The 15,413-nt window shown below is 37.8% G+C and overlaps 1 protein-coding gene across 4 annotated transcripts in view; it reads left to right on the plus strand.

Moving 5' to 3' along the window:
- LOC133208652 (cadherin-12) overlaps positions 1 to 15,413 on the plus strand; it is a 519,486-nt gene that overhangs the window by 487,024 nt on the left and 17,049 nt on the right. For all 4 annotated transcript variants that reach the window (XM_061346694.1, XM_061346691.1, XM_061346692.1 and 1 more), the window contains exon 9: positions 15,214 to 15,350. In XM_061346694.1, coding sequence (XP_061202678.1) covers positions 15,214 to 15,350 — 137 coding nt within the window. The remainder of the gene's footprint in view (positions 1 to 15,213; positions 15,351 to 15,413) is intronic.

The following is a 15,413-nucleotide window of genomic DNA, read 5'->3' on the forward strand; positions in this document are numbered from 1 at the left end:
CAGCTATTTTTCTGTGTATGTTTTCACACTGGAGGGGAACAAGATGCTTTGCCAGTTGGTTTTGCACAGATGGTGAGCCTCAGAAATGTTGGTTCTTTTTTAGCTGCTTTGGTGAGTTTTGCACAATTCTTGCTCTGTTACTTCCTATCCATTTCTTTTGCAGTTTTAGCTCTACCCCATCCCTTGCCTTTTACTGAAGTCCCAGTCTCCTCAACTACTTTCAAGACTTCTGTTCCAAGTTCTAATGTATCCAGGCTGACCCATTCAAATCACTGCACCACTTCTCAGTTCCTGTTGCATATCCCTTCCTGTCTCTTTCAGTCCTCCTCCTAGCTCACTGTTTTACATCTCCTAAGCTCTCGTAGTTTAACACCAGTTTCCTATTTCACAGTCCACCTTTCTTTTGCACACAGTTGGTTTCTGCCTTTTTCTTTCTGAACCTCATCCCATTAGCTTCATAGTGTTCAACTCTATTGCCTTCCTTTCTTCTGCTGATGACAGACATCTTTTTTGATCTCAGTGGTTTGATGTATTCTTTTCCCTTTGTTCCAGTTACTTTGATCTTAATAGAACTATAAAAAGTGAGTTTCTATCCCCAACATTTTCCCTGAATTCCAAAGGGTACATTTGGCTGGCACATCTTGTCTTTCCTCACCAGCCTCCCTAATTCCCAGTCTCATTTGTCTCAGTGACCACTCAGTTACCATATACGCAATGATATCCCCATCTACCTACCTGCCAGCAGTGCTGGAAATTATGTAGGGTAACAAACTCTTACTTTCTCCTCTTACTTTTCCCTGACATTCTGACTCCTGTTTTCTTCTCTGGCTGCTAGACTTCATCTTTATGACCTTAGGCAATCACATCCCTCCATTCTATCGCCCTCTGTCTGCAAGTTCTTGCCCAGATGATCCCATGTACTGCTCTAGGTTTGAATAAGCTGGCTTGTGTCTCAGCATTTGGGTGGTTTTAAGGAACTGAACAGAAAGGTGACTTCTCTTCAAACACCAGGCAGAAAAATGTTCCTCTTCTGTGTATAAACTGTCTTTCAAAAAGGACTGTTTTCTTGCAGCTTAGTGAATTCCTGCTCTTCAGCAGTGTCACAGCAACTGATCATATTTTTCTACCTTACCTTTACCATGAAGCAAGATGTGTATAACAAGTTATTATGGTAATCCCCTTCATGGTAGTTTAAATTAATATTGTTCATTTCACATTTGCAGTGAATTATGTGCACACAAGCAGACCATTAGCACAGCTCAGCTGACAAGTGACTTGCTTGCATTAATTCAAGAACTGTGGTACTTTGGTTACAGTGATCAGCTTGGAGCTACTACAAGTCGCCACTACAAAATAACAGAAAAAAACACAACAACAACAACAACAACGAAAGTGATGTTTTGTTTTAACCTTCATCTTAAATCTATAGAATTAAGGCTGAAGGGATCACACACCATTCTTTGGTGGGCAAGGTAAACGTACTTGTCACTCATTAGCCCTCTGTGATGTTGCAGCATGTTTCCTGGAACCAGACAAAGACTTGAGCTGAAAAACCCTTCTTTGTCATTGTGGAGTACATGTAGACTGACTTTTGCATCTGTGTGGGTTTTCATAGGACTAGCAGGAACATGGAGCAAAGGTGAGTACTTGCTGGCAAAGTCAGAAAGCCTGTGATAGAGGAAAGTCATTTGACATGCAGAAATTTTCCTAGATCAACTCCTGGAAGCACTTGCAAAATTCAAATAGTATTTACTATGTCCAGCAAGTAAGAAACAACTGAAAACAATGTTTAAAATCAAGAGACACCAGTAACCCTTATTTACAGTCAGTAATTCATCAACTTACTGAAGCCTGTGAAAAACAGCCAGTGATCTTCAGTTGGAGTATGTTATAAAATGTCAGTCAGGAGTTTAGAACTAAAACAAAGGTATAGGTCCAGGAAGTTTGTGGACTGTGCCTTTCAGTGAATGACTTGTTTGTAAGGGAAGTGGATGCTGAAAATCAAGAAATGTGCATTCAGCTCCAAGGCAGAAAAGAATAACTTGGCAGGGAAAGCTTTTAGATTAATTGAGAATGGCTAAGAAGCCAGACTGAGGGGAAAGGAACAATATGACCATTATAGTTCTGGTTTACTTCACTGCACTTGAACCACCTGGTGATGTGATTTTACAAAGCTAGTTCACATCCCAGAGGCACACAGTGTAATTTTACTGTAGCTCAGATAATAGCCTTCCTGATTTCTGATCAAGGGCTCTCATTCCTCATTTCTCCACAAATGGATTTCTCAAGCATTCTAGAAAGCAACTGTAAGATTAAAGCAGGGGTTTAACGTCTGCAGCCATATCACCTCAATCTGTGAATCTCTCAGGGCTTCATGCTCAGAGAATTGCAGATGGTCAGGACTTAAAAAACAACATCTAAGAAAAACTTATGTGCTACAGGAAAACATGTTAGTTGGTTATTCTGCACTGTGGTACGCAAAGTCAAACCTGAAACCATCCTCGTAGTGTAAAATCAAGCTTATCAGCATTTTTAATTAAATCTGGATGTGTATCACTGACAGGACCAGAGGCAATAAACACAAACTGAAACAAAGGAGATTCCCATTGAACAGCTGGAAACAGTTTGCCTGGGTGACTGAGCACTGGCATAGATTGCCTAGGCATCTCCCTCTGTAGATAAAAAAATCCACCTTGACGCAGTCCTGGGGAACTGGCTTTAGGTGGCCCTGCTTGAGCAGGGGTTTGATCACCTTCACAGTTTACTTTTGACTTCTGAAACTGATTCTGAAACTTCCATCTTTTCTAAGCTGAAACAGAGTGCAACAAATTATGACACAGGATCATCTAAGATGTCTGGATGTGGAAAATGGAGCAAAGATAATCTAAATGCAATGCTGATTTTCAGTATGTGCAAACAAAAATACAATGATTAAAAAGACTGCTGTCAGCATTCATGAAAATATTATGCCTACAGATTTATAACAACACATTAATCTAGGCAGTAAATCTGAAAATAGTGTGTAGGAAACACAGCACAGAAATTCCATCTCAGGTAAGAGAACTAATTTTAGAGGCAAATGCTGGGGCTCAGGTCAGATTATCAGCATGTAAGGGAGAGAAAAAAAGTGCTTCTCCAACAACTTTTGCCTCATGAAATTCATAAAACCTTTGAAAAGGTGACTCCATACTTACTTATATTGATCTCTGCAGATTCTGGGTTCCTTTATACACATAGATGATTGAGGAAAAGAAATAAAAAAGGAAAATGCAGCAGCTCCTAGTGTCAGAGTTCTCCTGAATAATCTCTTACTTTATAAGCAGTTCACCAAACGAGGTTCAAAACAACAAATCATCCTCCAATTCCTGACTTGACTGTTCCTTCTTACAGATCCATCTGATAATCAAAGTGAGTCCTAGCTGATAATTTAAGGAAGCCAAAATCCTCCACTACATTCTGCAGTTTTATCTGGAGTCACCATGATTGCTGTTATGTGCTTTTTCTTTATCTCAGCATCAGCATTTTCCTTTAGCTTTTTTTCTAGGGAAAAATCTGGAAAATCTATCCAGATTTTAGTATCCAAAATATATAGAGCAGAGCTAATATTTATGTGATGTAAAAGCAAAACAGTCAAAGTTTATTCCTGTTGAAATTATACCACTAGGCCAACACTCCTTTATAGCAGCTTTGCTCCTTATTGCTCTAGTACTTTATCAGAAGACAAAACACTTTGGGACAGGCATGGGAAGAGAGGCCCAAGAAACATTTCTGTCTTATCCCATGGTGTTTATGTCAGGTAAACACAAGTGCAAAGTAAGTTTCAGCTTCTGTTGAGACTGAATATTTGATGGAGTCCTCACATCTGTTTTCGCCCTCTAAACTTTCTTAAAAGTTGGGAGGGGTCCACTCAAGTCTCATTTGCTCCCTTTTCATATTCATGTACTGATACATGGTCAGATGTCCATCCCAGCATGCTCTTTTCCCATCTAAAACCAGCAAAGCATGATGCTGTCCTTTTCACCGAATGTGAGATGCATCCTCCAGTGCATAGATGCCTCTCTGAATGTGGATGCTGGGTTCTTCATGCTATGGGCAGGATGAAGGTAGAAAGAACAGACCATGGACAGCAGTACAGAGGGCAAACGTACATCTTCAAAATCAGGATGAAGTATTCAGGGCATGTCATTTGTGGTGCTGGTAGAGAATATGCTCTGCTGATTTCCCACAATAGCAATATTGACTGCTAAGCCTGGAGTGAGGGGGTTAAGACCAACATGCCTTCTACTGCTGCTCATAGTCTGAACCACTGAGACTTAATTAAACTACAGGACAAAGCTTCCCTTCTGCCTGGCTGTCTTGAAGTTCTGCCTGCTCAATGAGGCAGGAAAAATTATGTTAAAACTGAATAAAAACAGTGCATTTTCTAAATGACAAGGGCATTTGATAAGATACTCAGCTGGTAATGATAAATGCAGAGCAGACAATGGAGCTGACTGATCCGTTTGATAAGCAAATGAACAAAACCTTTAAAAGGAGAGGGGGGAAGGAAGCACAGTAATCTGTACAGTCAGAACTGTCAGTTTGGAAGTGCTGAAAACTGAACTGCAGCACATTTTATTTCCTTTATTACCTAGCATGTTTTACTAAAATTCTTATGTAAGATTTATAAGGCTTATGAAAAGTTTAACAGCTTCCCCTGATTGACTCTGACTCGTTAAGAGTCTGGCTGTCTGAATCTACTGCTTCCCTGTCAATTAATTCTGCATAATGGTCAATTTTCTCCAAAGGAACAAAGTGTAATTTGTTTGCATTCATAGTACTCATTCCAGATTAGGTGAGATACTGACTGCTAAATTCACTAATCCTTCATCCTCCTGATTAAAAATATAGAAGCATGCAGCCATGTATGAAGGACTGAGAATGCAGTCACATAGTATGGAGAAAACTCAAACTGTGCTATTTTTTCATGTGGGAGATCATGTGTTCCATGAAAGGCATGAATAATAATGTACACAGCACATTCTGACAAGAAGTGTTTGTTCCTTCTCCCACCATGTAGCAATTCCACCTGCCTTTCTTTAACGTATCCCTGCATCTGATATGCAGTATAGACAATATTCATTTTGGGAAGCCTGGAATTCAGCTCACAGGATATCATTCCTAGAAATTATAGTGCTGAACTCCTTTGAAAAGTGGACATGGAAGTACAACTTGTTTAGGCTTCTATAAAAATAATCCAAAACTCTCTGCTTTTTAAGTAAAATATTTTTACGTACACAAAGCCATCCCAACACTAAAAGACTAGAAACATTACTTCAGCGGGATTTTAAAAAACATTCAGCTTGGACTATTAGAACAGCTTTACCTCAGTGCTAAGTACCTTCAAAACTCTCTACAAGATCATAAAGAAGTATGGCATTTTGAGTGCAATAATGAAAGAAAAGTCATGGTAAAACCGTCCACTTCACCTGGAACAGCAGCTCAAGCCTTTCAGTGACTGCATTTGACTGAGCACTTAGGAGACATGTTAAGATTTAATGGCAAAAGTTAGATAGCAGTAAAGGCCAGTGCTGGTTGCTTTCCGCATTTCAGATACAGGCTGGATTTTGTTTGTTAAAGGGGGTTTGTTTGTTTGTTGGTGGTTTTTTTTTTTTTTCATTCCTAGTATCCCCTGAAATAAAAGCAAAACAAAACATTAAGTATTGAGATTATTGTGTATCTGCATGGATAGGGTTCTTCTGGGATCCAACTGGTAGACATAGGATTGCCCAGAGGATAAGATCTGACAGCTGATCAGTCAGGGTTCCTTTTTGTTTGATTTCTAATGCCTCAGCTGTGTTCTGAAGATATTCAATAAAGCTACAGAAAGCTTCTGTTCCCATTAAGGGAGGTGGCTTAGTAAATTATTTAAACACAGTAACAAAGAATGATAACCTAGCAGAACAGTGCCTGCCATCTGAAACATTACCTCATGATTTATATTTTTTGGTTAATGACAGGAAGATTTTATACCAAAACTTCAAATGTGTTTTTGCTGTTATTAGCTTTTTTTTTTTTTTTTTGCAACAGCTGTTACTGTGAATTTATGAGATGACGTTTTTATGTGACAGTAGATAATTTTGACTGTATTTTCTTCCTCCAAACAGAATATCACAATATCAATCCCAGGGTGTTAAAATTAGGGGTCATTCAGAAGAGAGGTCCTATTTCTTTTCATTATATTAAGAAATTTATTTCTAAAACCTTCTGGTATTAACAGAGTTTTATATTCTATATTTTTATTTTATTAAATATATCTAATATTTTATATATACTTTGCATGCATACAGCACAGCTGTTGCTGGGTTGTACAGTGTAAAGGGCACTTAAAAAATAGGAGTAGGAACCCTTAGGTTGTATTAACAGAGGACAACATGAATGATATGCTACTGTTAGGCAAGTAATACATTACACCTTATTTCACATTATCATGCTGCACAGAAGATAAAAAAGGATATTAACCATTGCTGCTCTTGTAAAACCTCATGAGACATCATTTTTAAGTTAATAGAAAACCACGAGACTCGGAATCAAGAGTAATCTTTAAATGAAATGAAGGTATGAAAAAGAAACTAAAGTAGCTTAATTCTGATTCCAGTTCTGGAGCCCTGAGGAAGGCCTTGGAAATCTAACTATCCTATTTAGCCCTAAAAGCAGGTAACTCAGACAAATGTATCATTTAGCACAGGAAAATAAACTGTTTTGTTACATCTAATTATACTTCTGTCCTGGGTTCAGCTGTAACAGCTATTTTTTCTCCTTATTAGCAGCTGGTGCAGTGCTGTGTTTGGACCTTAGTCTGAGAGCAATGCTGATAACATACACCTGATCCAAAGTAGCCAAAGGGGTATTCCATACCACAGCACGTCATGCCCAGTGACGTGTCACTGGGGGGAGTCACCCAGAAGGCCCAGATCGCTGCTCAGGATGGGCTGGGTATTGGTTGGCAGATGGTGAGCAATTGCATTGTGCATCACTGCTGGTTATTTTTTGTTTGTTTTTTTTCCCCCCTTTCCTTTTTAGTTTTATATTCTCTTCTCTTGATATTTCCCTTATAAATATTATTATTAGTGGTATTAATAGTGGTTTTGTACTAGTTTAGTTACTGGACTGTTCTTATCTCAACACGTGGGATTTACATTAATTTGCTTCTCCTCCCCTTCCCACCGGGAGCCAGGGGGGAAGAAAGGAGGGAGGGAGCAAGCTGCTGTGTGGTTCTGAATTGCCAGCTGGGCTTAAACCACAACTGGTTTGAACTTAATGGCTTCTCTAAGCATGCATGGTCTACAGGCAACCGGTTTTACAAATTCTTGATTGCACCTTCAGCAGAATTATGGCAATCATTTCTCAGTCTTATCTGGAATGGAAGATATTTCCAGTAATCAGCAGAAGATTTCAGCATGTGAATTTGAGAAGAACAATAAAGAACTAGTGTTTGAAGTATCTATGTATTCATATATGGCGGTAAGATTTTTTTTTTAAGTTTTACACAATGATAACCCAGTGAATGATCATCTTCAGATTTGCAGGAAGGAAATTTCAGTGGCAGGATGGGATTTTGGAGGACACAAAGTTGTTTACATGCTTTCACAAACTTCAACTTCTATGTTTATATTTTAAAATATTTGGAACTGCATCTAAGACCAGATTTGTAATTGAGTATAATCTGCTCATTGGAAGGGATTGAACTAGATGACTTTTGAAGATCCCTTCCGACCCAAGCTATTCTGATTCTACGATTAATATCTTTCCCGTTATGTATCAGAGTTTAGCATTACAGAGACTAATAGGGTTATTCATTCCATTTTTTTAGATTTTTTCTTGCTGCACAGTCTCTATTACTTTACCTGGTCTAGCTTTGCAGTACCAAGTGATGGATCTAGTATCATTCCTCTTATGTGCAGCATAATATACATCACTGCCAGTAGGATTTTGCTAATATTAATTTCGCCATCTTAAATTTTCCCCTCCGCTTCTCTGTGCTGAGCAAAATAACTTTCCTTTCTTAGGGTTAAGCCCTTCAGCTATCTGCAGATCAATATCATGTCTCACTTTTTTCATCACTTATGTTTCTTCTTCTTTTTTTAGATTCCCATCTGTTATTTCTGATACAATGTGTAGTATTTAACTGTCCCAAGTTGGCATGAACTCTGAATTTCATTTACCTGCAGTTCAATATTTAAATAAAATTTAAAGTGAACACAACTTAAGATCATGTACACAAATAGTTGTCTACCACATTACAGAAAATTGCTACTTCATCCCTCACCTTTCTTTGTAACATTTTTCTCCCCAAAGCCAGTGTTCTATCTCACTAGGCACCAGATTAGGAAGTGGGCTTTACGTCAGTAAAGTGTGAGCTGAAACAAGTTAAAATATTTCTAGAAATCACCTCTATTAAACAGGTTATTTCTTCAGAAAGGGTCTTTTTTTTTTTTTTTTCCCTTTAGGAAATGTTTATTTTGTACAAAGGCACAATGACCAGAAGCCATTAACCTTCAAATGCCTAGTTTCCAGTTGTGTTGAACTCATATTGCCACTGTCATTTTTAATTTGAGGGTACTCCTTGCACTGAGGCACTAGGTAATTTAATGAGAAAAAGAGGAATCATTTACATCCATGTCTTCTGAAGGTGGTCACTTAGCTATCTATGAGGATCTTTGCATACTGGTCTTTTATTTTACGTGATACAAGATGTAGCCTTCAGTTACAAGAAAGATTTTGACAGTTACCCTTTCCACTTTGGAAGTTCAGCATTAACTTTGTCTTACTGTTTTTGTTGTTCCCATTTCTTCCCATGATCTTTCCCCCTCATATCAGGAAAAGTCTGTAAATTCTTCAATTCCCTTAATCATTTAAGATTCTAGTCCAGAGTAGCTAATTTGCGTATATTAATATTTCATACATATTGCTTATTTGCTTCTTACCATCAGAACTACTTTCAGCAGCAATTCTCCCAAAGCAGTCAACCTGAAATCTCTCAAGTAGGTAATATTAACCCAGTTTCAAGCACTCAAATACACAAGCTATTCTGCCTGGACCAGGAATGTTGTGTTTACCTCAGCCGACTGAATTGCCAAAGTTAAGACCTGCATCACAACCAGCTCCTCAAGTGTCTGAAGGGTTACACTAGCACCACCAGAGGTGCCTTAGTCCATCTGAGAGCTTCAGCTTCTCCTCCACCCAATACTCTGAGGAGCCAGGAGGTCTTTTCAGAGCAGCTGGGCAAGAATGCAGTGACCCAGTGGAAGAGAACCTTCAGTGAAACTAAATATAACAAGCAGTTTAGTTTTTTAACTAAACTTAAATAGCCAGTCAAAAAAACTACAGAAAGTGAAAAGGATCTTTCTTCCTTCCAGTATGCTTCAGTTACAGGGAAAAGCATTAAGTACATACTTGAAATTGGAAAAACTAGTGGGTTGGAAAAGTGTAGTTGAAAGCATAGTATCTCTTAGAAATGATACTTCTTTTTATCCCACTACATCAGGAATCTTCTTACATCTAAAATTCTTCATTCCAGAGCTTGGGTTTGACATGCTGTAGTTGGAGTAATTGGATGCTTTCTAAACTGGGGTTGCCAGCCAACTCATTCAGAGTACACAGAAAATACGTGGTTTGTTTTTTCTTAGATTCACCACCTGGGTCTGCTTAAGGTAAAATTTTACAATAAAAATTGAAATACAAAGAGAATATTTATGGCAATGTAGGATAGATTATGTATGAAAACTCGTATCAAATATAAAAATTGAAGGAATGTCCTCCCTCATTTTTTGTGTTGTTTGGAGTTTTTCTGGTTCCTTGGTTGTTTGTTTTTTTGTTGTGTGCTTTTTGGGGGGTTGGGTTTTGGTGGGGATTTTTAAATTTATTTATTTATTGGTGTTGTTTTGTTTGGAGCGTTTTGGTTTTTTTTTTTTTTTTTTTCTTTTAGGAGGCTGATCACAATTACTGTTTCCTACTGTGTAACAATAAAACAAATGAAAAGGAAAGCCAGTAATTAAATGTTAAACGTGTTTGCTCACTGAATTGGATGATTCATTTCCATTTTCATGCCAGTTCCAACCAAATAACATGCTTTGCTCTTTAAAATAATTTTCCATATGTATGCTGTTGCAGCAGGAGCAAATTTGGTTTGAGTGCCTTTAGCTTAATAGCATCTTTAGAGGCGTGATCCATTGTTCCCCTCTCTGCTTACCAAATGAAGAGTGACAAAGGGTGTAGACAGCATCTTTTCTTCACTGTTCCTTTCAGCAGTTTGAGAAGGTCAGAGCTCTTCTCCTTGTGCTTACCATCACTGTACCATACCTACTGTTGGTATTTTATCTTTCTTTAAGGTTGAACCTGTAAAATTTTACTTCTGTGCCATTTGGCTTTAATCCTCCCAGTCTAGCTTTAAAGCAATCTTATCTTCCTCTCAAATACACAGTTAAGTATGTCTTACTTTGCTCATTTCCTGGCTTCAATTTCATGGCTGTAATATCATGTACAAGTTTTAAGTACTGCATATTCCATTGCAGGTGGTCAGTTTAACCATGTTAACAAGTGCTTCATCTATTCATCTTTCAGGTCCAGTATCAGAAAGAAAACTGGAAGCAAATATTTTTAATCCAGATTCATGAGTCCCTTCATGTGTCTCAGAGGCAGTGATATGGCAGACCTATGCAAGAATATTGCTGCTTGTGCTTTTACTTTTTAGGAGTTATGAGTGCATACAGGCATATGTAGGCAAGGTATTGCAACTTTACTCCTTCAATTAGTCTCTGACACCTTTCAGTCTAAAACAAAGTCAAAGCAGCTTGTCTGAGACCTGGATGCTGCTTCTCAGCATGGATGGATATAGCAGCTACATGAGAGTACAAGCAAGAATAAATAAACTGGGCTGTGTCTCACCACAAAGGGCTATTGCATGGGCACACACAAATGCATACTCTGTGTTGTGCTTAAGCATCAACTAAGAAAGAAAAAAAAAGATGTTATTTGTTACATTGTGTTATATTTCTGCCACATTGTGTCACAACTGCTGTCACTATCAAGACAGAACAACATAGGAAGACTTCGTCAAGGTTCGTAAACTTTTGGTGAGGATGGATCCCCAGTGTTCCTAAGGCCATCCGTGCTAGGTAGAAGTCTTCCCCTCCACATATTTAGGAGAAAAAAAGCACCCCAAGTCCTGAGTTTCACAGCCTACTTAGCATCCTTCCACCTTTCTTCCCTCCTAAGCATGTTGTCACGTGTTTCCATAGCAGCAGCAGGACAGCTGTCCAGTTCTTTTATTCATGGTATAACAGCCTGAAGTGATTACAGTTTTCTGCTTGGCAGCTCATAGTTCCTGTTATCCTCACAAGGGTGATCTGACAACACTTGTGCATTCAACAGTGCTCCATCAAGCACTCTGCTATTTTCTATGCTGCACCTAGAGTCAACACAGTCTTCCCCATTGTTTTCTGCTCTTCAAAAGATGAGCTGTCTTTTGGGAGAGTGCTCTGTGAGATCCCATGAGGTACACAACAGCTTTGCCATTTAGTCATGAATGAAAATTATTCTTGGAATTCATATAAGGGCAGTTTGTATTGCTCTGGATGAGAGTCTTACAGATTTGAATGTCATCATTTTATAAACCAAATATTTCCATTCTGTCTCTTGTATACTACTTGATGTACAAATACAGTTATTCTTGAGAACATTCAGACAATGTTAGCAAAGATATATCCTTCCACACTTATGCCACACCCTCGATATAGTATTATATAATTGCCTTCAACAATATAATCTGGGCTATAGTCCTCTGCTGTGAAGAATTCAAGGAGACATACAGTTCAAAGTTTTTTCCTTCTAAATGAATATGAACTGTATCAATGTACTGGTACTCAGAACTACCAGACAGGCCTGCTCAGGTGTTTCTGAAAAAGAATGCTGCTGTGTCCTATGTCAACAAGCAAGTTCTCCCCTAACTTTTAAAGGATGGAGCTGCCTTTTGGAATTAGTGCAGTTATCCGTGATCCGTCTTGCAGACACTCTGAGCAGTCAAACAAACCAAACTCAGTTTCTTCAAAACTGCTAGACCTTGACTAGAAGATCTAGACAGCTGTCCTAATACCAGCATTTCAACCATATTACTCTTCTTGTCACAATCTAACAAGAAATGGCAGGCTTTATGTCCCAGATACCTGGATTATCTCTGGAAAGTTACTAATTTCTCTGGTTGGAGACTCTTTTCCCATTTCTTCTGTTCTCGAAAACATTTTTTACAAGTAAAAGGCAGAGCTCAGGCAATACTATTGCCCTTGGAAAGATACTAACTGTTGTTGTGCTGTTTACATTGAGCATCAGACTGTATGAAAGAGTGCTGTAAGCAGAAACTATATTTCTTTTAGAACCTATACCTAAAACAATCTTCCATTGGGATATCCCCAAAATTCTTGTTTGAAAAGCAGCCATATGGGGTCCCATTCTGTCTTCTACTAAGCCTTACAAACTCCTGAAGTAGCTGGGAGCAATATGATGTCCAAAAGTGCTGGCTATAAAAGGATCTCCTGCCAGATACATTTCTACGGGTACTGCACATGGACAACCAATGAAAGGAGAAAGAATGGCTCCTTGTTTGTAGTTTTCCAGTAAATACATGTTTTAAGCAATACATCTCTAACACTTCCTCCTACTCTTCCCTCTGTAGTCTAGTCAAATATATTGCTTCTTAGGATGAGAGGAGCTGAAATGACTGGCTGTTCCACCCAAATTTTACCATATGCGCAACACATGGCAAGAGAATGAAGGGATATTTTTAATGATAAAGCTGCAGTTAAAAACAAAACAAAACAAGAAGCAAAAAACAAACCTCAAAACTAACGCTAAGAATGCTGGCATAATAATTTCCACAGTGCTAATGCAAGCAAAGACAATGAATTTGGAAGAAATGCTACAGTTGCTTTTTATCAAATTATTCAATAAAAGCCAAGAAGAATTCTGCCATTAGTACCAGCAGGAGTCCTTCTAGTCTTGCAACCCTTATTGTGGATTTTGATCCTGCTGAAGCTTATGTTTAGGAGTAAGCATGCTGGGCTTGTACATGTAGTTAATCACTTCAGTGAATGCTTCCAGATAGACAATGAGATTCTGATCCTGCAAATATTTGTACTTGAACTCAACTTCAAATACAACAGTGTTCAAACTGAATATATTTTCTGCAGTTTTAAAGCCTCCTGATGAAGGAGTTTACCACCTACACTGTGCTTTGAACTAGGTCCTGTAGTTTCTTCATTGGCTCATACTGTGTGTAGAGTACTTAGGCAAAGCTAATTTTCCAAAGGGGAAAGATAAGCAAAGTTACTTTCTCATGCTTTGATCCCATTTATTTGTTTCTGGTTTCATAATTAATTTTGGAAAAAAATATTATTAAATTATTAAATATATATAAAATAACATATAATGCAGGATATGTAAAATAGATAAGACATATATGATTATTATTAAACATGGAAAGCCTGAAAGACTAATTTTACTATTCCTGAAAGAGTACCTCAGTGTAATGATATTTCTAATAATATCTTATATATATTTGTAATTTCTGTTGTCAATCAAATTTTGAAAAATGAGATTGAAATTACAAATGTGTGTAGATGATATTATTGTATTCAGGAAATGTGGCTGCTCAGCTGTGTAAAAGGATACATGCTGCCTTTTGCAAATAATTTCTGAGGCTTCTCAACTGAAGCAGTGAACTCGTAATGATGGCTGTCAATGGATGAAATTACCTATTTCATCTACAGATAGGATTTTCTTGTGATTTGGATTAGACAAAGTGTCTCCAAAGGAGCACAGTTCCTTATATGTGATTTTTTCACTACTCAAGTCTTCCTGAGCTATTGGCATTCTTGAGTCTCAATTTGAGATATTTTCTTTGGGAATAGTCCATATGCCCTTTTCTACCACTGCTTCCTTCTACAGCAGTAAACACAGTATTTATCACTGCATTTCCTATACATTATTTTCATAAATCACACTAATCAGAGGAGGAAATACTAGCCTTTAATCTTATCCTTAGTGATTTACATGCAATGAAGTGTCATAGGAATGGTCCTCTGGCCTTTATGATTTTCTAAATGTACTGCTGTTGAATTTTGTTCTTATTGCCTGCTGTTCGCAAATGGCTTTCTAAATTTCATCCTGCCTAGCTTTTGAGAAGCACCATCAAGGTATGAAGAGACTAACAATAAAAAGGAAATTATTAGCTGGCAGCCCTACATCAGCAAAATTATTATTCTGTTATGACTACAAATAGGAGCAGCAAATGTGAAAACAGACAATCAAATTAATCAGCATTTAAGGGAAATGGGTTTGGAATAATTATCAGATTGCTTTTAATCAGCTATGTTTGAAAGTGCATCTCTGCTGTCATCCTTGCTAGGGAAAAATAGCAAATAAGTGCACATTTTGAGGTTTGAATCGGTTCTGTGATCATAGTTCTTGACAAAGGCTCCAGAGAATAAAAAAAACCATAGTGGTATTGCCTTGTTACTCACAGCTCCAGTCAAAGTGGAAGTTGCCTATTCTTCCCAAAGGCAAAGAGCCTTTTATTCCTCCTATATATGGATGTGGGGGTATAAGCGCACTCTTCTCCATCTTCCATACTGTGACTCTGCCAACATTCTTCAGGTGGGGGACCTTTGTGTAGACTGTGTCAACAGCCCATGTACATCCACTAGAACACTTCTTTGCAAGCCCAGTGAGGATACTTCCAGCCTATTGCAGCTACAAATGGATGTAAAGAGACTGGATCTGATCCATTCTTCATTGCCATTCATACCTTTATCAGTATTTCATGTATCCTTTCTCTTTTCCCTCTAAGCCTATCTAATGCTGTCCAAAGAGACTGGTATAAGTAATTAGGGACACGGAAGCTGTGCATCAGCTTCTTGGAAGCTCAAAGTTTTCAAACAATCTGAACACTGGAAGTACTAAATTTTTATTATGTCCCATTTTCTCTTGAGCTTTCCAACACTGAAAAAAAGAAATAAACAAATCAACCTTTACTGTCTTCTTCCTGCAAGTTTTGTAATATCTGGGAAGAAAAAAAAAACAAAAAGAAAAACAAAACTTTAGCTAGCTAGACTGTTGTTACGATAAATGAGTAATCTTTGCACATTTGCATCTACTTTGTTTAATATTTTTCCCATACAGATACTTCATCGATTGGAAGAATGATGTGGACAGCTACTTTACAATAGATGCTACTGAAGGAACCATTGCTACTAATGAATTACTGGATAGAGAAAGCACAGCACAATACAATTTCTCTATAATTGCAAGTAAAGTTAGTAAGTATGACACAAACTGAATTAATATGCTAAAGTGTTTTTTTCCCAGAATGTAGTACTCAG

This window comes from Neopsephotus bourkii, unplaced genomic scaffold, assembly GCF_033783945.1.
Source record: "Neopsephotus bourkii isolate Nb327-2 ecotype Australia unplaced genomic scaffold, CSIRO-AGI_Nbou_v1 NB_272, whole genome shotgun sequence".
NCBI classification, from domain to species: Eukaryota; Metazoa; Chordata; class Aves; order Psittaciformes; family Psittacidae; genus Neopsephotus; species Neopsephotus bourkii.